Source organism: Fundulus heteroclitus, unplaced genomic scaffold, assembly GCF_011125445.2.
Source record: "Fundulus heteroclitus isolate FHET01 unplaced genomic scaffold, MU-UCD_Fhet_4.1 scaffold_56, whole genome shotgun sequence".
NCBI classification, from domain to species: domain Eukaryota; kingdom Metazoa; phylum Chordata; class Actinopteri; order Cyprinodontiformes; family Fundulidae; genus Fundulus; species Fundulus heteroclitus.
Window position 1 is genome coordinate 436,632 of NW_023396989.1, and position 18,994 is coordinate 455,625.

At 51.6% G+C, this 18,994-nt stretch overlaps 1 protein-coding gene, 1 long non-coding RNA gene and 1 other non-coding gene across 8 annotated transcripts; all 3 read left to right on the forward strand.

Annotated features, from left to right (window-relative positions):
• The first annotated feature begins 5,103 nt into the window (after positions 1-5,103).
• Positions 5,104-5,220, forward strand: LOC118561128. Its single transcript, XR_004929786.1, has one exon. It is a non-coding gene; the product is annotated as a small nucleolar RNA SNORD89 (small nucleolar RNA).
• A 4,611-nt stretch (positions 5,221-9,831) lies between these two features.
• LOC118561103 (gastrula zinc finger protein XlCGF52.1-like) lies at positions 9,832-18,793 on the forward strand. Of its 6 annotated transcripts, none has more exons than XM_036132973.1 (3): positions 9,832-10,434; positions 13,032-13,179; positions 17,134-18,793. In XM_036132973.1, the coding sequence occupies exons 1-3, from the start codon at positions 10,411-10,413 to the stop codon at positions 18,465-18,467; spliced, it is 1,506 nt and encodes a 501-aa protein (XP_035988866.1). In that variant the 5' UTR covers positions 9,832-10,410; the 3' UTR covers positions 18,468-18,793. The 6 variants fall into 6 exon arrangements, with proteins under 6 accessions (XP_035988866.1, XP_035988867.1, XP_035988870.1 ...); XM_036132974.1 differs by lacking the exon at positions 9,832-10,434 and adding an exon at positions 13,947-14,178 and having other exon boundaries at positions 13,062-13,179; XM_036132977.1 differs by lacking the exon at positions 9,832-10,434 and adding an exon at positions 13,947-14,090 and having other exon boundaries at positions 13,062-13,179.
• Positions 14,593-15,797, forward strand: LOC118561115. The gene is made up of 4 exons (XR_004929773.1): positions 14,593-14,607; positions 14,724-15,063; positions 15,255-15,676; positions 15,779-15,797. It is a non-coding gene; the product is annotated as an uncharacterized LOC118561115 (long non-coding RNA).
• Positions 18,794-18,994: the final 201 nt, after the last annotated feature.

Here is an 18,994-nt window from a genome sequence, read left to right on the forward strand (position 1 = left end):
TTATTGTACAAAAACAAACCAGTTTGAACATTTAGGATGGTCAGGTCAATTTTCAACCTTTGAAACAAAAACGTCTCAATAAAAAAAGTAGAGAAGGGAATGAGAAAGATCCAGTTTTAATGAGAAGCAGAATTTCTTACTGTGGCTTTCGCTCTTAAATGCAGCAACTGATAAAAAAAGCAACAACAACAACAGATACTCCTTTGATTCCAACTGAAATCCGTTAATTAACTCCTCAGTAGGTGGCGCTGTTTGTCAGTCTATTAAGGTTGAAGAAGAATCAGCATCAGCTTTATTTGCCAGGCATGTGTACACATATAAGGAATGCGACTGTTTCACAAAACCAAAATAGCGGATTAAGATGGGATTTTCAGGATATCCTGGCTGAGTTAAACCTTGACTTTCGTAAACGCAGCAATTCAATTCCATTAAATGTTATTTATATAGCACCAATTAGCAACACATCATCTCAAGGTTCTTTCCAAAGTCAGCTTCCATGAGATCCTCCAGGTTGGTGAGAAAGTTTCCTCTCTAAGGAAACCCAGCAGGTTGCATCAAGTCTCTCCAAGCAGCATTCACTCCTCCTGAAAGAGCGTAGAGCCACAGTGGACAGTCGTCTGCATTGTTGATGGCTTTGCAGCAATCCCTCATACTGAGCATGCATGAAGCGACAGTGGAGAGGAAAACTCCCCTTTAACAGGGAGGAGAACCTCCAGCAGGTTGCATCAAGTCTCTCCAAGCAGCATTCACTCCTCCTGAAGGAGCGTAGAGCCACAGTGGACTTCAGGAACCGGCGACCCAGACTGATCATCTGTAGCTCTCTACCTTCTGGTTCTGCTGCCATGAATCCGTTCAGGGAAAGGAGGGACATTCAGCAGGACCTACTGAGCTGATTGGACGAAGTGCCGCCTAGTGCCCGCCTACCACAGGTTGGTTTTAGCCAGTCAGGGTATTGTACCTGTTGGTGAGGTGCCTGTCACCCAGCAGGCTTTGGGGTAGCAGGGGGCCTCCATGAAGGCCTGAGGTGAATGGCTAGGCTTGCTGCGCTGTTTTGTGCAGAATGACGAGAGGGGAATAAAGTTACCTGTTCCCAGTAAAGTCTCACCTCCTTCTTCTCACGCCACAGTATCAAATTAAAATGTAAGCAGCAGACGTCATGAGAACCTGATGTCCATCTTCCAAAGACGTACTTGTGGATTCTGACCAATCAGTTGTGAGAGTTTAACCACAATAGTAGACTCAGAGTCCCGGTAGCAGTTTACCATCAATCAGAATTTATTAATTTGTTTCTGGGACTGAATTACACCACACCTCAGTATCTCTGATCATTCATTAGTGCATAATAGTGTCAAAAAACAACAACAGCAATGGTATTAAAAGGAACCTTATAAAACAGCTAGTACTGTTACACACTCACAAAATAAACAAACTTAAAATCTTCCTTGAAATGGCAAGGAAGGAAACCCGTGTATGCTTGGTTGACTGGAAACGGCCTTCACTTCAGGAGTCTCTACTGCACAGACCAACACGAAGAAAAGAAATCACTGCTCAGGTGTCCAAACACGTCTCTCAACTGTCCTTTCAAAAATAAAGTGGCCAGCAAACATACATTAATGTTGTGTGTAGTGCAGAGGGGACCTGGGGCTGTCTGTGAGGTTTTGCCTGCAGAAAGACGTCCTCCAGTCCTCGCTGACCACCGGGACACCTCAGACGTCTCTCTCTGTCGTTCAGATCGACGTGGCATCTAATAACCAAACGTCACATAGTGAACTGGAGGACAGACTCAACCTGCCGCTCTGCAGTCCCTGCACGTTTCCACTGGGGGTGCAAACCAGCTGAAGGGCGCAAACTGCCCCAATAGTGCTCAAAGAGCCAAGTACCCAGAATGCATAGCAAGTAAGGCTAGTTACCTGTGAGAGCTGCAGCTACGCGTCCTGCTGCGCTGCCGGGTTCATGTTGGTGCGCCTCAGCCGCTAACGCTTCCCCCACAGCTGGATGTCCCGCCTTACACCTTAATACTGCAACGTGATTGGCCCGCACCGTTTTTGGTTTGGGCCCAAACGATTGAGACGGGAGCGGGACAAGATGGATTCTTGTGTGTTAGTGATCAGCGTGACTGACTGAAAATATCACTGATACTGGCATCCAGTCAGGTACTTTTATTACGTTAACATCATGAAGGTAGCCTTTACCTTTAATAATGATCCATGTGGACATTGTTACTGGCTGACTGCTGTTGTCCTCAGGCTGACACAAAGGCCTTTAATACACTGAGATATTAAAGCAGCATCTTAGGTTTTTGCCTCTGGGGGGCACTAGATCTGGAGGTTCCAGGTTTAGCCTGGAAAGGTCTGCTAGAACCTGAAGTCAAAGGCAGGAGGAACAGGGTCAATCATTCAGATAACTGCAGATGTCACGCAGAAAACTCCAAGTAATGCGCTCTGTTTTTTAACATTTAAGCTGTTATACAGTAGTTTATTCTCTTTCTTTTTTGTTTATCCTCCAAACAGACAAAGAGAGGCAGAGACTACATCCTGCTTTGCTTCTAATCCTCCAGCTGTGGTTCTTCCAGCTGTTCTCAGGCTGGAGGAGGCTGCAGCAGCCATCAGACTGAAGGCGCTGCTGGCACGGCTGCACCATTCTGACAAACATCAAAACTCTTTTATTTATCACTTTTCTCTGTTCTTACCCAAAGCAACAAAATCAACAAAGATGTTTGTAAACCAGGACTATTTAAAATAAGAAATGTATTAATCAGAATATCCAAAAGAACAGCTTGTTAAGTAGGATCCTTGTTGAACATAAAGAACAACCACCAAACCAGTTTATATATTAAACAGTCTGACTGCTACTTAATGCTGTGGAGAGATTCCTGAAAGTTTCTGGTAAAACTATGATTATAAACTCTAAAACAATAAAATTACAATATCTCACTGCTGCAGCTCTCTTCCCTTCCATGTGGAGGAAACCCACTTTAAATTCAACATTCAAATTCAAAACTACTTCATTTATCCCAACAGGAAATGAAATATTGATGTTTTTGTCAAGGAGGTATTATAGATGGTTCCTGTGGGCAGGAAGGATCTTCTGCAGCGCTGCGTTTTACACCCAGTGTGAAGATCCTTTGGCTGTTTTCCACTGACACTGTGACGAAGAAGATGGTCATGATGTTAAACATGCTGCCTAGAGGAAACATGTTTAAAAAGGACCCGTCTTATCCATCCATTCTTAAATGATTGCATACCTCTGCCGTTTGGAAATGGTGTTTTTTAAAATTGTGATTGTATTGCTGATGGAAAACACGTTTGTTTCTAGAGCCGCATGAATGGATCACAGGAAAAACATCCCAAATGTGATCAAATCATCAGTGAATAAAGTTACATCCAAAATAATCAAGTCTGGCAGGTCTGGATTTAAAGAGATGTTCATTGGATCAGGAAGGAAACGAGGAGATAAAAACTAGATGTTCTGTCCGTTTAACCAGGATGCTGAGTTAATGTTAATATAATGACTTTTATAGCTTCACTGGTTTTAAGAAGCGCAAATGAAGCCAAGACGGCAAGAACTGACGGACATCCGCCCTGAATCAGGCGCAACCGCTCTCCCAGGGCTTCGAGTGGTGCGGCTCATATGTCTGTGGTGCGGCTGGCTTTCATGCGTGACGTCACGCCTACGTCATCAACACGCGCCTTGATGCTTGGCATAAATGTGGCGGACCAGTCGACACGCGCCGCAGCATCGACCATGATCGGTGGGATCATGGCGCTTCTGTTCCCCGCTCCGGGTAATCCGGGCCCGGTTCGGGTCCGGCGGGCAGGCAGCGGCCGAACCGCAGGATGCTAGCTGCTAATCAAGGCCGTTACGGCACCGTCTGGACCGAGCCGGCGTGGCAGAACCGCGGGGTTCTTCAGGGGGAGGCAGGTAAGGAACAGATCAAAGTCCGGTTCTGGAGTCTGTGGGGGTCAGATCTGCTGTTGGTCAGACCGGGTCCCGAGAACCCGGCCCGGTTCATGAACGAGACCAGAACCAGAACTGAGTTAACCGGAGCGGACCGCCTCCCGGTTAACGCGCAGACAGGATGTCATAGGAGCGGGAAAACTAGGCGAGGATCCAACATGGCGGCCAGGAAGCTGTTTAGTTCTAGTAACCTTAGAAAGGTTCTTTAACGCTGTTCTTTCCTCGTGTTAGTGTTAGACTTAAAGCTCAGAGACGTTATTAAACTTTGTGTTAATCTAACAGGACAGCATTGATTTTCCAGGTCTGGTAAAATAAACACCAGTCATCTGGCTGCAGGTACTCAGATCTTTAACTGTTTTAAAGTTGAATAATCATCAGAAAAACGTTGCCAGCTTTTAAAGTTTCCCACTTAAACGCCTGGAAGTGATGTAACAAAAGGCCGACTGAAGCCCCGCCCCCCGCAGTCTGTTCACAGAGGCGGAGCGGTGACATAAACGGACCGAAGCGTGTTCTGATCCAGGCCGGCCCCAGAGCTCCGTTCTTCTTACGCTGATTAAAACATCCAGGATTAGTTTATCCGGCTAATCCTGATCCGGCTAATTGGGTTCTTCATCACACCTGTTGTTTATGATTAGTATGGCTGGATTGAGTTATCTGAGATAACTGCACGTTCATGCGTTTGTTTAAAAGGGGAAATGTATCGATAGCAGAAACAATGATCAGCAGCGCTGCTATTGGCTGTTCAGCATGGCCAAAGAACGCCCACAGTTTTTCTCTCGAGCAGAACACGAGCTTTTAATGGAAGGTTATGCTGAATTTGAGTCATTAATTAAAACACCTCAAAGTCTGCTAAAGCCAGGAGAGAGGGCTGGCAAAAAGTAGCAGACAAATTAATGCGTAAATACTGTCCATGGTAGATGTTTCTATCACTTTCTACAGTATGAATTTTTGCATTTTAATAATTTCATATTTACTTTGTTCTTTTATATCAGAGCCTCCACGGGACCCACTAGAACATGGGAACCAGCTGACCAGTGATGTCGTTCTGTTGCTCAGCCTTCACCTGCAGACCGATCCTGGCAGAGGGTGTCGCCTCCACAGACAGGTACAGGTGAGTTCTGTGATGTCACCATGTGGGCGTGGCCTTCTGGGAGATGATGTGAACAAAAGGCCGAATTGTAGCGCCACCGCCAGGCAGCTTGTTCTCCGAGCGGTTCGCTGTGACAAAGATCGACCGAAGCGTTCGTCTGATCCCGCCCCGGGTCACATGACCCCCCCAGCCTGGGCCCGGCCCGGGTCACATGACCCCCCCCCCCGACCCCCCCCCCCCCCCCCCCCCCCCAGCCTGGGCCCGGCCTGGGCCTGGCCCAGGTCACATGACCGTGTCTGCTCTGATAGAGGTGGTTCCGCTGTAAAAACGTGGCTCCTGTGGCTCAGCAGTGGGACCCAGAGGAGGAACAGCAGCCAGAACCAGGTGAGACGGTAGATGTTACCTGGCCAAAGCTCATGACCTCTGACCTGCAGGTGTGTAGGTCCTACTCTCTGGTTGTCACTGCTGTTGCTCAGACTGGATCAGTCTCTCCTGGTCAGAACCCACCAGACAAAACGGCCCGTCTGGTTCTGTTGGGTTCTGTGATGACTGAAGTGGTTTAAACCGAGTTAAATCCAGAACCTTTTATTATAATGTCACCATAAAGACGTTCTGCGCTCTGCTTCCATAGTTAAGCTAGCTCTGAAACACTGAAGTGTGACAAACAAAACGTAAGAAACCAGGAAGAGACACTTTTCCCACAGCAGGAAATATTAGTACCAAAATGATTAATAATCTAATTTTGAGCTTTTCTTCCATCTGTTGGGTGTGTTTTAGCGACGCTAACCATCTCTGGAGCGCTGCTCAGCATGACTCAGCATGACTCAGCAGATTCTGGGCTCCTCTCACCATTTCACCCTTAAAGTCTCTATTTTTGAAGATGTAATGTTTATTTTTATCTGCATGAAGAGAACAGCAGCAGCGCTGAATGTTTGGCAAACGTTAAAATATTGTCCACACTTTATTTTGAAGTGACGTGTTCTCATGGTTAAAGCCGCCAGCAGCAAACATTTAGTGACGTTCTGTGTGCACTACGGCGGGGCGGCCATCTTGTTTTCCCAGCATGCTTCACAGCGTGGGCTATGCTGCACTTTGGATTCAGGTTTAACTCCTAAATGTAAAAAGTTTTTAAAATGAATAAAACGTCTCGGAGAGCTGAAGGAGACGGGTTCTGCTGCAGTGAGTGTTGCACCAGGTAACGTCACACAAACATAATTTAATCTTAATTTAATCTTGTGCAGTGTTGCCATGGTAACGCTATGCTGAGGCAGAACAGCCGTTTTTCAGCAGCAGATCTGCAGCTGTTTGCTGCCGTCTCTGTAGTAAACATCTAATGTCTAAGCTCAGCGGCCTGCTCAGGTCCACCGGGTCCACGGGTCCAGAACCCGGCTGACCGGCCTGTCCCAGCGGCCCTTATGGCGCCCGGGTATCTGTCAGCGGGGTTTTCAGGCTAAGGGAACCACAGACCATCAGGTAGCTTCTAACTCAGCAGTGCTGCGGCGCCGGCTACCGGGTCAGTCCTTTAAAATGTGCATCACTGATTGTTGGTGTAGTTGCTCCACCCGTTCCTGCTTAGATTCTGTGCTTCCTGTTAGAACCAGGATCCGTTCCTGGTTAGAACCAGGGTCCGTTCCTGGTTAGAACCAGGGTCCGTTCCTGGTTAGAACCAGGAAGAACCTTTAGAACCAGGGTCCGTTCCTGTTTAGAACCAGGGTCCATCCCTGGAAAGCCTGCTGGCTAAGGTTCTGTTGTGGTTCTGTAGGGCCACGCCATCATGCCATGTTTCTGCAGACTGCAGCTGACCTGCTCTGAGCCAGCCTGGGTCATGTGACCCACGTAGCCAATAGGAGGCCTCCTTTGAGCTGGAGCCGGTCAGCTGATGATGAAACTCTTGTCTTTTTGCAGGCGGCTGCCTCCTGTTGTTCTGGGCCGGTTCCGGGTCGGATCAGAACCTCAGAAACGGTACCAGGAGCCGCAGAAGATCTGAGGGAACAGCCGATCTGGATCACAGAACTCCTCAGAGACCGGTTCTGACCGTGGGTTCCTGCACACGGCACCAGGAAGTGAGGCAGCGGTTCTGCTGGTGGAGAACGTGTGATTAACTGAATAAAGATGATTTCTGTAGAACCTGATCAGTTCCACTGGCTTTACTGAATGTTGGATAATGGTGAATAAAAAGTAGCTGAACTCATGCAGAGCTCCTCCTGTCCTGCTGACATTCACTAACACACGCGTTCAAACATCGTGACGCAGCGAGTGCCTTGCCCAGGGGCACATGTGGCAAAGGAAGCTGGAATCAAAGTGGAGAAATTTACAAAGAATTTAGTGCAGGTGAGTTATTCTATTCCCAGAAATAATCTCAAACATTTTAGAATAAATGGAAAAAGTCACAGAGAAATATATGCATAAATAGTCTGGACAAAATAAAAGGTGACTCAGCATTTTGTGGGCTCAGCCACACCCAGCAGTCACCTGCACCTCCTCACTAAGGCAGACGTTCTCTGATGTTCTCTGAAGTTCTCAGACTCATTGTGGGCTGTGTGTCTGAGGGGAACGAGCTGGAGTACCGGTTGGTCATCATGGACTTTGTGGACAGGTGTGAGAAGAACCATCTGTGCTTAAACACCAGTAAGACCAAGGAGATGGTGATGGACTTTAGGAGAAGACCCCCACCTCACTCACCTGTGAACATCCAGGGGGAGGACATAGAAACTGTGGAGAGTTTCAAATACCTGGGTGTTCACGTCAACAATAAACTGAAGTGGACTCATAACACAGACGCTCTGTATAAGAAGGGCCAGAGCCGCCTCCACCTCCTGAGGAGGCTGAGGTCCTTTGGAGTGAGCAGGCCTCTGCTAAAGACCTTCTATGACTCTGTGGTGGCCTCAGCCCTCCTCTACGCTGTCGTCTGCTGGGCTCCTGGCAGCACAGAGCGGGACAGAAAGAGACTGAACAAGCTGGTGAGGAAGGCCACTTCTGTCCTGGGCGGCTCTCTGGACTCTGTGGAGGAAGTGGCTGAGAGGAGGGTGTTGTCCAAGTTCACATCCATCATGGACAACACCTTCCACCCCCTGCACCAGACTGTAGAGGAGCTGAGTAGCTCCTTTAGTGACAGACTTAGACATCCTGTCTGTAAAAAGGAGCGCTACCGCAGGTCATTCATTCCTGCTGCTATCAGATTTTACAATGCTGCACTATAACTGTAATTATAACTGTAATAACTAATTATAACTAATAACTAATTATAACTGTAATAACTGTAATAATCTTGTTAAATAAGAGCCTTCTTCTATCTCAGTTATCTCACTTATTTAACAAACCAGGAACTGAAACGTTGAGGTTCTACTGTCACGCTTTCCCTTCCCTGCCTCCTCACCGCTGGTCCAGCCTGGAGGTTCTGGACGTGACCTGGTGGTTGCTGGTTCTAACTGCTGGTTCCAGCTTCTGGTTCTAACTGCTGGTTCCAGCTTCTGGTTCCAGCTTCTGGTTCTAGCTGCTGGTTCTAACGATAAAGACATGCAGGACGCTGGCTCTGGGCTAACATGTTCTACTCCAGGCTCAGACTTTGGCTTGGTTAAATCAGACATGGAGTGGTTAAAAGATAGAAAAAAGAGACACTCTGCTTTTCATAATTAATGTTAAAAAGCACAGTAACATAAAGAAGCACCTTAGGCCCAGTTTATACAGTTTATCTGCTAAAAAAGTGGATTTTGGGCTGAGTTCCATTTTAAACCCATTATTCTGCATCACTTCTTCTCTTTCTGCACATCTCTGGGTTGTTTTACTGTGTTGTGGGGAAACTGACACCTAGTGGCAGGATGCTGTTACTACAGTTAAAGTCAACATTCACTACAGGAGGCTCAGTTTTAGCATTTATTAACTCTAAAAGGATTTATGCCTCTAAGCCGTTTGGCTCCTTAGGGCCGGATAAATCACCTTGACGGGCCGGATTCGGCCCGCGGGCCTCGAGTTTGACACATGATCTACTGGGTTTGACCAGTCAATGGTTCTGTGTAATCTGGTCCGTTCATCTTTAGGCCAGTAGATTTAGAATTGCTCCTCAGGGGTCAGATGTTCTCCATCCACTCTGTGTGGAGCTTTACTTCGCTGAGAACCCGTTCCACGAGGAAGAGCACTAGTTAGGGTTCTAGTAGCTGGTTCTGAAGGTACAGCCAGCGTTGTCTAGCTGATAGTTAACGAGCACTTAACTCGTTAACGTTTCACACCACCTGCCTGGTAAAGGTTTATCGAGCATTTGAACCAGTCATCTGTACAGGTCCACTAAGGCACTGGGAACCAGAACCAGTCATCTGTAGAGGTCCACTAAGGCACTGGGAACCAGAACCAGTCATCTGTAGAGGTCCACTAAGGCACTGGGAACCAGAACCAGTCATCTGTAGAGGTCCACTAAGGCCCTGGGAACCAGAACCAGTGACTTTTGGACCTTTCCCTGAGCATGTGATGTGGGTCCGTTCTCCCCTGAGGTTCCTGTTTGTCTGAGCGCCTTAACCAGGCTGCTGGGTTCAGGTGAGTGGACCCGACCTGCTGTAGAACCCTCTCTATGTCCTCCATAGTTCTTTGTTCTAACAGTTTACCTGCAGCTCTGACCGGAACATTGGACTTTTCTTTTTCAGGAAGAGTTCTTCAAGTTCTGATTTTCCCCACTGCAGTGTTGGTTCTGAAGCCGCCGACGATAGTCGGATCAGAATCACTTGTCAAGGAAATGCTCTGACTACTGGGCCCGGGTTCTGACCACTGGGCCCGGGTTCTGACCACTGGGCCTGGGTTCTGACCACCGGGCCTGGGTTCTGACCTCGGTTCTGACCACTGGGCCCGGGTTCTGACCTCGGTTCTGACCACCGGTCCGGCGCTGATTTCCAAACCCAAACGCTGACGTAGGGAGAAGAAGAAGTGGTTCTGATGGAGCCGCCATGATCCATGGTGCTGAGGACTTCTGGTTCTGGTTCTGAGATAACCTCTGAGGTTCTGTCTGAAGACGGGTCTGGGTCCACAGGTCAGTCGGTCCTGAAGTCCAGAGGGACATCTGGGGTTCTGGTTTAAAACGGACCGGGCTCTGACCCGATTGGACCTGCTCAGATCTTGACTCAGCTTTATTTCATCTGAACCAATCAGTTAATTGGTTCTGCTACATGGGTCTTCATGAGCTGGTTCTGACCCAAAAGAACCTGGCACGTGAGAACGTTCTCTGTCCGTTTATGGGTCAGAACCGGCTCCGGGCAGCCAGCTCTGAGTCCGGTGGGGGTGGGTGGGGGTGACCTTTGTCCCGGAACTGCTCCAGAATCGGCTCCGGACTCGGTTCTGGTTGCTCATCAGAACAGAGAAACGGTGGCAGACCCGGAGCGATGCAGACCGACCCAGCCTTCCAGGTAAGCAGGTGGTAGGACTATCGGAACCGTCGGAACCGAACCTGTGGTGGAGCTAGCGGCTAGCCGCTGCGCCAGACTCCATTCAGAAAACCGTGGATTTAAGAAGCTTTCATTGAGGTGGTTCTGGTGTGGGTGGTGGAGCTGGACCTGGGCCGAACCTCCGCTCCCCTCACACGGCTGCATTACACAAGCCGAAGTGGGCCGGAGCCGAAGCTTTGACCGAACCGAGTCACAGAACCTGGATCGGTAGATCCTGTCTGCGGGTCCGAGGCTGGAGCTTAAAGCGGCCGGAAAGTAACGGGACTCTGGTGCGGCCGCCACGCCGCTCTGCTGCCCGGGTTCTGGCTCCGTTCCCCGTCCGGACTGCGGCAGTTTGGGCCGAACCTGAACCGTGTTCTGACTTTGTTGGAACCTGCTGCCGGTTCCTGATCCTAAGGTCGTTTAGGGGTTCTGATGAGAAGGTTCTGAGGAGGTTCTGGCGTTTCTATGATGGTTCCGACAGAAGGACCTGATTGGCTGTAACAGGTATTTATTGTTGGATCAGTCAGCTGGTCCATCATTATCAGCCGGGTTCTGACCAGTCCGACCCACCGACCCAAGTACTGTCAGAACCACCTGAATGGTTGGGTTTCTTTTGATCAGGTTCTGACCCAGACCTGCAACAGTCTGGGTCAGAACTGGTTCTGGTGAGATTCTGTCCAGACGAGCTAAGAACCCAGACATCCATCACACTGAGCCCAATCGGGTCAACGCATCTGATCCGCTTCGTTCACCAGAACATTCTTTAAATCTGCTTTAAAGTGAAATAATCTGTTCAGATCCGACCCGGGACCTGCTCGGTACCGTCCTCCCCAGAACCTGGGCCAGAACTCTGGCTAAAGCTAGCCTGATTTGTGAACTGGACCAGGATCCTCGTTGGTCTGGTCCTGAGGTTCTTCAGCAGGGACCGGTTCTGGACGAGGAGCTGGGGTTCTGCTGCGGCCTCGACCCGAGCCCGGAAAGCCCGTCTGGCCTCAGCATGAAGCTGTTAATTAGTTTGTGAATCAGTAAATCTGCAGGAGGTTCTGACCCGCCTTAGTGGGTCAGAACCTCCTGCAGGGTCACCCAGTAGATCCCTGAAGGCCCGGGTTCATCAGACCCGGTCTGAGGTAGAACCGGGTTCTGTGGCGCCGCCCTGTGAGCGTGGATAAGCTGTGATGAACCGGGTCGGCAGCTGTTAGCCGGTCCTGTACCGGTCCAGATGGAGGGACGGTCAGTTCTGATGGACCTGTCAGGTTCTGTGGACGAGCAGAACCGCAGAGACGGGCACAGGAGGATTGGACCTGTGGAGGCCTGAGGACCGCCTGAGGTTCTGAGAGAGAACCAGAAGTAGAACCACAGCGTGGGTTCTCCTAAGGTTCTCCGTCATCTCCACGGTCCTTAGTGGGTTTAGCTCCAGGTGGTTCTGGGCGCCCCAGTGGACCCGTCACCTGGATCAGAACAACGTCTTTAGAGGACGAGGGGGGGGGGGGGGCCCCCCTGGGGGTCCGTCAGGAAGTGCTGGTCCACCGACAGGTGAGGGCGGCGCTGTGAGCGTCTGGTGGAGGATGTGGCTGGATGGTTGAAGGCTGAGGTCCACCACCAGGTTCTGGAGTTGGTTCTGGACGAGGAGTTGACCCAGGCTGACCCCCCCTGGTGGCCGCCAAGCAAACTGCAGGAGGCAGGTGGCGTCCTCCAGCAGGTGGCGTCCTCCAGCAGGAGGCGTCCTCCAGCAGGTGGCGTCCTCCAGCAGGTGGCGTCCTCCAGCAGGTGGCGTCCTCCAGCAGGTGGCGTCCTCCAGCAGGTGGCGTCCTGCAGCAGGTGGCGTCCTCCAGCAGGTGGCGTCCTCCACAGGAGGCGTCCTCCAGCAGGAGGCGTCCTCCAGCAGGAGGCGTCCTCCAGCAGGAGGCGTCCTGCAGCAGGAGGCGTCCTGCAGCAGGTGCCGTCCTGCAGCAGGAGGCGTCCTCCAGCAGGTGGCGTCCTCCAGCAGGTGGCGTCCTCCAGCAGGAGGCGTCCTCCAGCAGGTGGCGTCCTCCAGCAGGTGGCGTCCTCCAGCAGGTGGCGTCCTCCAGCAGGTGGCGTCCTCCAGCAGGAGGCGTCCTCCAGCAGGTGGCGTCCTCCAGCAGGTGGCGTCCTCCACAGGAGGCGTCCTGCAGCAGGAGGCGTCCTCCAGCAGGAGGCGTCCTCCAGCAGGAGGCGTCCTGCAGCAGGTGCCGTCCTGCAGCAGGAGGCGTCCTCCACAGGTGGCGTCCTCCAGCAGGAGGCGTCCTCCAGCAGGTGGCGTCCTCCAGCAGGTGGCGTCCTCCAGCAGGAGGCGTCCTCCAGCAGGAGGCGTCCTCCAGCAGGAGGCGTCCTCCAGCAGGTGGCGTCCTCCAGCAGGTGGCGCCCTGCAGCAGGAGGCGTCCTCCAGCAGGTGGCGTCCTCCAGCAGGTGGCGTCCTCCAGCAGGTGGCGTCCTCCAGCAGGTGGCGTCCTCCAGCAGGAGGCGTCCTCCAGCAGGAGTCGTCCTCCGGCAGGTGGCGTCCTCCACAGGTGGGCCAGGTGTGGAGGCGCTAACGGTGAAGCTAACTGTCGTTGCAGGACGCGGCTCATGGACTCTGCACCATCCAGATCAAAGCGGAGCCGGACGACGACGTGGAGATCCAGCCCTTCCCCCTCCTGAGGAAGCTGTCCGTCACACTGACCGACTGCAGGGCGTGGCTGGAGGGCCGGGACTTCCTGTCTCTGGGTGAGCTTCAGCAGGTACCAGGTGGAGGTGCTGGTTCTGGAGCTGAGGCTCTGAACACCCTAACTGGGTCTCCATGATCAGAGCAGTCAGTGAGGAAGGAGGCAGGAAAGGAGCCTGGATGCTTCCTTCCTAGGCTAGATTAACCTAGGAAGGAAGCATCCAGGCTCCTTCCTAGGCTAAGCTAGCCTAGGAAGGAGCCTGGATGCTTCCTACATCATTGAAAAAGAAAAACCTAGAGAAAAGTCTGGCTCTCATGTCATCTAGAAGACATTCTTCTTCTAAATGTTGGCTGCATATGACGTTGTTTCTCTCTGGCCAGAAGCATGAAACAGCCGTGGTGGATGATGAATGGGAAAGGTGAAAAAACTAATTTTTCCACTTTTACCCGATGTAATGTTACATCCAACAGCCATGCATGTGGGCATTGCTGCTTCAGCAATAGCTCTCAGAATTTCACTGGTGAAATCTGGAAATCCTAAATAATTGTTGTTGATAGCAGCTGTGTCCAACAGCTCCTATTGAGTTAGCTTGTAGAGCGCAGTGCCTCACCGCAACATTACGTCACAGGATGTGATGTCAGGCGGCCATTATTGCCCAAATATGGGCAGTAATGGCCGCCCCCTTACACAGTGATCCAGACGACAATTTATGCTTTTATTTTCTTATTGAGTACCGCTAAATTCATTAAATCACCAGAAACTTATTAGTTTTAGGTGTAGCTAATGATCCACTGATGTTTCCTTGTTGACCGGACTTCTCCTTTAAAGGCTGTCTGGATTCAGCTCAGCAGCTGAAGCTCCTTTCCTCCCTAATGGCGTTCTGCTGACCCAGAAAAGATCAAGTCAAGGGTCAGGAGATAGGAGCTAGGAGGCAGGAGCTAGGAACAGGAGATAGGAGGTAAGAGCTAGCAGGTAAGAGCTAGGAACTAAGAGTTAGGAGCTAAAAGGTAGGAGCAGGAGTTAGAAGCTAGGAACAGTAGCTAGGAACAGGAGATAGGAGGTAGGAGTTAGGAACCACGAGTGAGGAGCAGGAGATAGGAGCTAGGAGGCAGGAGTTAGGAGCAGGAGATAGGAGGTAGGAGTTAGGAACCATGAGTTAGGAGCAGGAGATAGGAGCTAGGAGGCAGGAGTTAGGAGCAGGAGATAGGAGGTAGGAACTAGGAGTTAGGAGCAGGAGATAGGAGCTAGAAGGCAGGAGTTAGGAGCAGGAGATAGGAGGTAGGAGCTAAAAGCTAGGAGCAGGAGTTAGGAGATAGGAACCATGAGTTAGGAGCAGGAGATAGGAGGTAGGAGCTAAAAGCTAGGAGCAGGAGTTAGGAGATAGGAACTAGGAGTTAGGAGCAGGAGATAGGAGGTAGGAACTAGGAGTTAGGAGCAGGAGATAGGAGCTAGGAACTAGGAGCAGGGGTTAGGAGATAGGAACTAGGAGGTAGGAGCTAAAAGCTAGGAGCAGGAGTTAGGAGGTAGGAACTAGGAGTTAGGAGCAGGAGATAGGAGGTAGGAACTAGGAGTTAGGAGCAGGAGATAGGAGCTAGGAGGCAGGAGTTAGGAGCAGGAGATAGGAGGTAGGAGCTAAAAGCTAGGAGCAGGAGTTAGGAGATAGGAACCATGAGTTAGGAGCAGGAGATAGGAGGTAGGAGCTAAAAGCTAGGAGCAGGAGTTAGGAGATAGGAACTAGGAGTTAGGAGCAGGAGTTAGGAGATAGGAACTAGGAGTTAGGAGCTAAAAGCTAGGAGCAGGAGTTAGGAGTTAGGAACCATGAGTTAGGAGCAGGAGTTAGGAGGTAGGAGCTAAAAGCTAGGAGCAGGAGTTAGGAGATAGGAACTAGGAGTTAGGAGCAGGAGATAGGAGGTAGGAACTAGGAGTTAGGAGCAGGAGTTAGGAGGTAGGAGCTAAAAGCTAGGAGCAGGAGTTAGGAGATAGGAACCAGGAGTTAGGAGCAGGAGATAGGAGGTAGGAGCTAAAAGCTAGGAGCAGGAGTTAGGAGATAGGAACTAGGAGTTAGGAGATAGGAACTAGGAGTTAGGAGTAGGAGATAGGAGGTAGGAGCTAAAAGCTAGGAGCAGGAGTTAGGAGATAGGAACTAGGAGTTAGGAGCTAAAAACTAGGAGCAGGAGTTAGGAGTTAGGAACCATGAGTTAGGAGCAGGAGTTAGGAGGTAGGAGCTAAAAGCTAGGAGCAGGAGTTAGGAGATAGGAACTAGGAGTTAGGAGCAGGAGATAGGAGGTAGGAACTAGGAGTTAGGAGCAGGAGTTAGGAGGTAGGAGCTAAAAGCTAGGAGCAGGAGTTAGGAGATAGGAACCATGAGTTAGGAGCAGGAGATAGGAGGTAGGAGCTAAAAGCTAGGAGCAGGAGTTAGGAGATAGGAACTAGGAGTTAGGAGCAGGAGATAGGAGGTAGGAACTAGGAGTTAGGAGCAGGAGTTAGGAGGTAGGAGCTAAAAGCTAGGAGCAGGAGTTAGGAGATAGGAACCAGGAGTTAGGAGCAGGAGATAGGAGGTAGGAGCTAAACGCTAGGAGCAGGAGTTAGGAGATAGGAACCAGGAGTTAGGAGCAGGAGATAGGAGGTAGGAGCTAAAAGCTAGGAGCAGGAGTTAGGAGATAGGAACTAGGAGTTAGGAGCAGGAGTTAGGAGGTAGGAGCTAAAAGCTAGGAGCAGGAGTTAGGAGGTAGGAGCTAAAAGCTAGGAGGCAGGAGTTAGGAGCAGGAGATAGGAGGTAGGAGCTAAAAGCTAGGAGCAGGAGTTAGGAGATAGGAACTAGGAGTTAGGAGCAGGAGTTAGGAGATAGGAACTAGGAGTTAGGAGCTAAAAGCTAGGAACTCCTAACTAGGAGTTAGGAGCAGGAGTTAGGAGTTAGGAACCATGAGTTAGGAGCAGGAGTTAGGAGGTAGGAACTAGGAGTTAGGAGCAGGAGTTAGGAGATAGGAACTAGGAGTTAGGAGCAGGAGATAGGAGATAGGAACCATGAGTTAGGAGCAGGAGATAGGAGGTAGGAGCTAAAAGCTAGGAGCAGGAGTTAGGAGATAAGAACTAGGAGTTAGGAGCAGGAGATAGGAGGTAGGAACTAGGAGTTAGGAGCAGGAGATAGGAGGTAGGAACTAGGAGTTAGGAGCAGGAGTTAGGAGATAGGAACTAGGAGTTAGGAGCAGGAGTTAGGAGATAGGAACTAGGAGTTAGGAGATAGGAACTAGGAGTTAGGAGATAGGAACTAGGAGTTAGGAGCAGGAGATAGGAGGTAGGAGCTAAAAGCTAGGAGCAGGAGTTAGGAGATAGGAACTAGGAGTTAGGAGCAGGAGTTAGGAGATAGGAACTAGGAGTTAGGAGCAGGAGTTAGGAGATAGGAACTAGGAGTTAGGAGATAGGAACTAGGAGTTAGGAGATAGGAACTAGGAGTTAGGAGATAGGAACTAGGAGTTAGGAGATAGGAACTAGGAGTTAGGAGCAGGAGATAGGAGGTAGGAACTAGGAGTTAGGAGCAGGAGTTAGGAGGTAGGAGCTAAAAGCTAGGAGCAGGAGTTAGGAGGTAGGAACTAGGAGTTAGGAGCAGGAGTTAGGAGGTAGGAGCTAAAAGCTAGGAGCAGGAGTTAGGAGATAGGAACTAGGAGTTAGGAGCAGGAGATAGGAGGTAGGAACTAAAAGCTAGGAGCAGGAGTTAGGAGGTAGGAACCAGGAGTTAGGAGCAGGAGTTAGGAGGTAGGAGCTAAAAGCTAGGAGCAGGAGTTAGAGATAGGAACTAGGAGATAGGAACTAGGAGTTAGGAGCAGGAGTTAGGAGATAGGAACTAGGAGTTAGGAGCAGGAGGTTGCAGGAGGATGCAGCCTCAGACCAATCTGTCTACTTGCTGTGACCTCCTTCTCTTATCTGATCCTTTGCAGACAAAAGTTAACTTAATTAGACTTTAAAGGTAATTTGTCTGTGTGCCAGTCCGGTGACGTGACCTCTGACGTCTCCACAGATGATCATCCTCAGCTCCGCCAGCCGCGGCTGCAGCCCACCACCAACAGCGGCAGGAAGATGGAGTACTGCCCCGTGTGCCAGAAGGGCTTCTACAAGCAGGCCCACCTGGAGGCCCACCTGTGGAGCCACCGAGGCCAGAAGCCCAACGAGTGCTGGCGGTGCGGGAAGACCTACCCGACCCTGATGAGCCTGGTCCTGCACCAGCAGGTCCACGGCCGCAGCGAGCCGTACCGCTGCTCCTACTGCGACCGCACCTTCGCCCTGAAGAGGGACTGGAAGACCCACCACCGCACCCACTCGGGGACCAAGCCCTTCAAGTGCTGGTTCTGTGGCGACGGCTTCGGCGGGCAGGACCAGCTGGACCGGCACCTGGAGCTGCACAAGGGGGAGCGCTCCTACCGCTGCAAGGTCTGCGGCAAGATGTTCGTGTCCTACCAGGGCTTCAACTTCCACCGCAAGTCGCACAAGACCTCCAAGCGCCTGCCGTGCCTCAAGTGCTCCAAGACCTTCAGCAACCCGCAGAGCCTGAAGGTCCACCAAGCCACCCACTCCAGCAGGAAGCCGCACACCTGCCCCACCTGCGGGAAGGGCTTCAAGCTGCACGGAGGCCTGCGCAGCCACCAGCGCATCCACGAGGACCTGAAGGAGTACCGCTGCTCCGAGTGCAGCAAGTGCTTCTCCAGCCTGCAGGGCCTGAAGCTGCACGACCGCACCCACACGGGCCTCAAGCCCTACCAGTGCTCCGAGTGCGGCAAGAGGTTCACGCAGGCGCCGCACCTCAAGGCCCACGCCGTCACCCACACCGGCGAGCGGCCCTTCCTCTGCACCACCTGCGGCAAGAGGTTCACCCAGTCGTCCCACCTCAAGTCCCACATCAAGCTCTTCCACCTGGGCGAGAAGCCCTTCAGCTGCGCCGACTGCGGCAAGAGCTTCACCATCGCCCACTACCTGAAGATGCACCGCCTGAGCCACACCAAGGAGAAGCACTACCAGTGCTCCTACTGCGACAAGGCCTTCTCCTACCACAACTCCTGGAGGGCCCACGAGAGGATCCACACCGGCGAGCGGCCCTTCCGCTGCCGGGACTGCGGCCGCGCCTTCATCACGTCGGGCTCGCTGCTCACCCACCAGAGGGCCGTCCACACCGGCGAGAAGAACCACTACTGCATCACCTGCGGCGAGTTCTTCTTCACCAGCTCCCTGCTGCGCGTCCACCAGCTGGACCACACCGGCGAGCGCCCGCACGCCTGCAGCTGCGGCAAGACCTTCAAGACCAAAGGCGTCCTGCGCTTCCACCTGAAGAGGTTCACCGAGCACCGGCCGGCCCAGTGAGCCGCCTCCTCCTGAGCGCAGCGGCGGCGGCACCGCCCGGTGGCCCGGCGGCCCGGTTCTGCTGCTTGACGGGTCCCGGTGGATCTGGGCCGGCTGGTTCTTCAGAATCGGGCAGCAGCTGCTTTCACTAAAACTGGGCTGAGTAGATCCCAGCCGAGCTCCTGGAGACCGGATCCAGGGTCAGAGTGACGCCTCCTCAGCTCGGTGACGCTCTTTGTTCCAGGCCGTGTGGTCGGGTTCTGCAGCTCTTAGAACGGACCTGTGTAGAACTGGCAGCACATGTTAACTTATGTACCGTGTTCAGATGAACTCCCAGTAATCAGACATTTGGATCTAAAAGGTATCTGCTGCTTAGAAAACAAACTTTCTGACAGAAACACTGAATGTCTGACACCCGGTTCTGTTAAGGTCGTGTTCTGGCTCTGAGCTCACAGCGGACACCTGTCTGAATACCTTGTTCCTCTGCAGAACGCTTGGTTCTGGTAGAACCTGCAGGTTCTAGAACCATGGCAGCGTTCCAGTCCTGC

What these genes read in the sequence shown, in the direction of transcription:
- LOC118561103 (XM_036132973.1), top strand. Translation starts at nt 10,411, where the DNA reads ATGCAGACCGACCCAGCCTTCCAG. An exon ending in AGACCGACCCAGCCTTCCAG is followed by an intron (nt 10,435 to 13,031) that starts GTAAGCAGGTGG and finishes CTGTCGTTGCAG; the next exon opens with GACGCGGCTCATGGACTCTG. An exon ending in CCGGGACTTCCTGTCTCTGG is followed by an intron (nt 13,180 to 17,133) that starts GTGAGCTTCAGC and finishes ACGTCTCCACAG; the next exon opens with ATGATCATCCTCAGCTCCGC.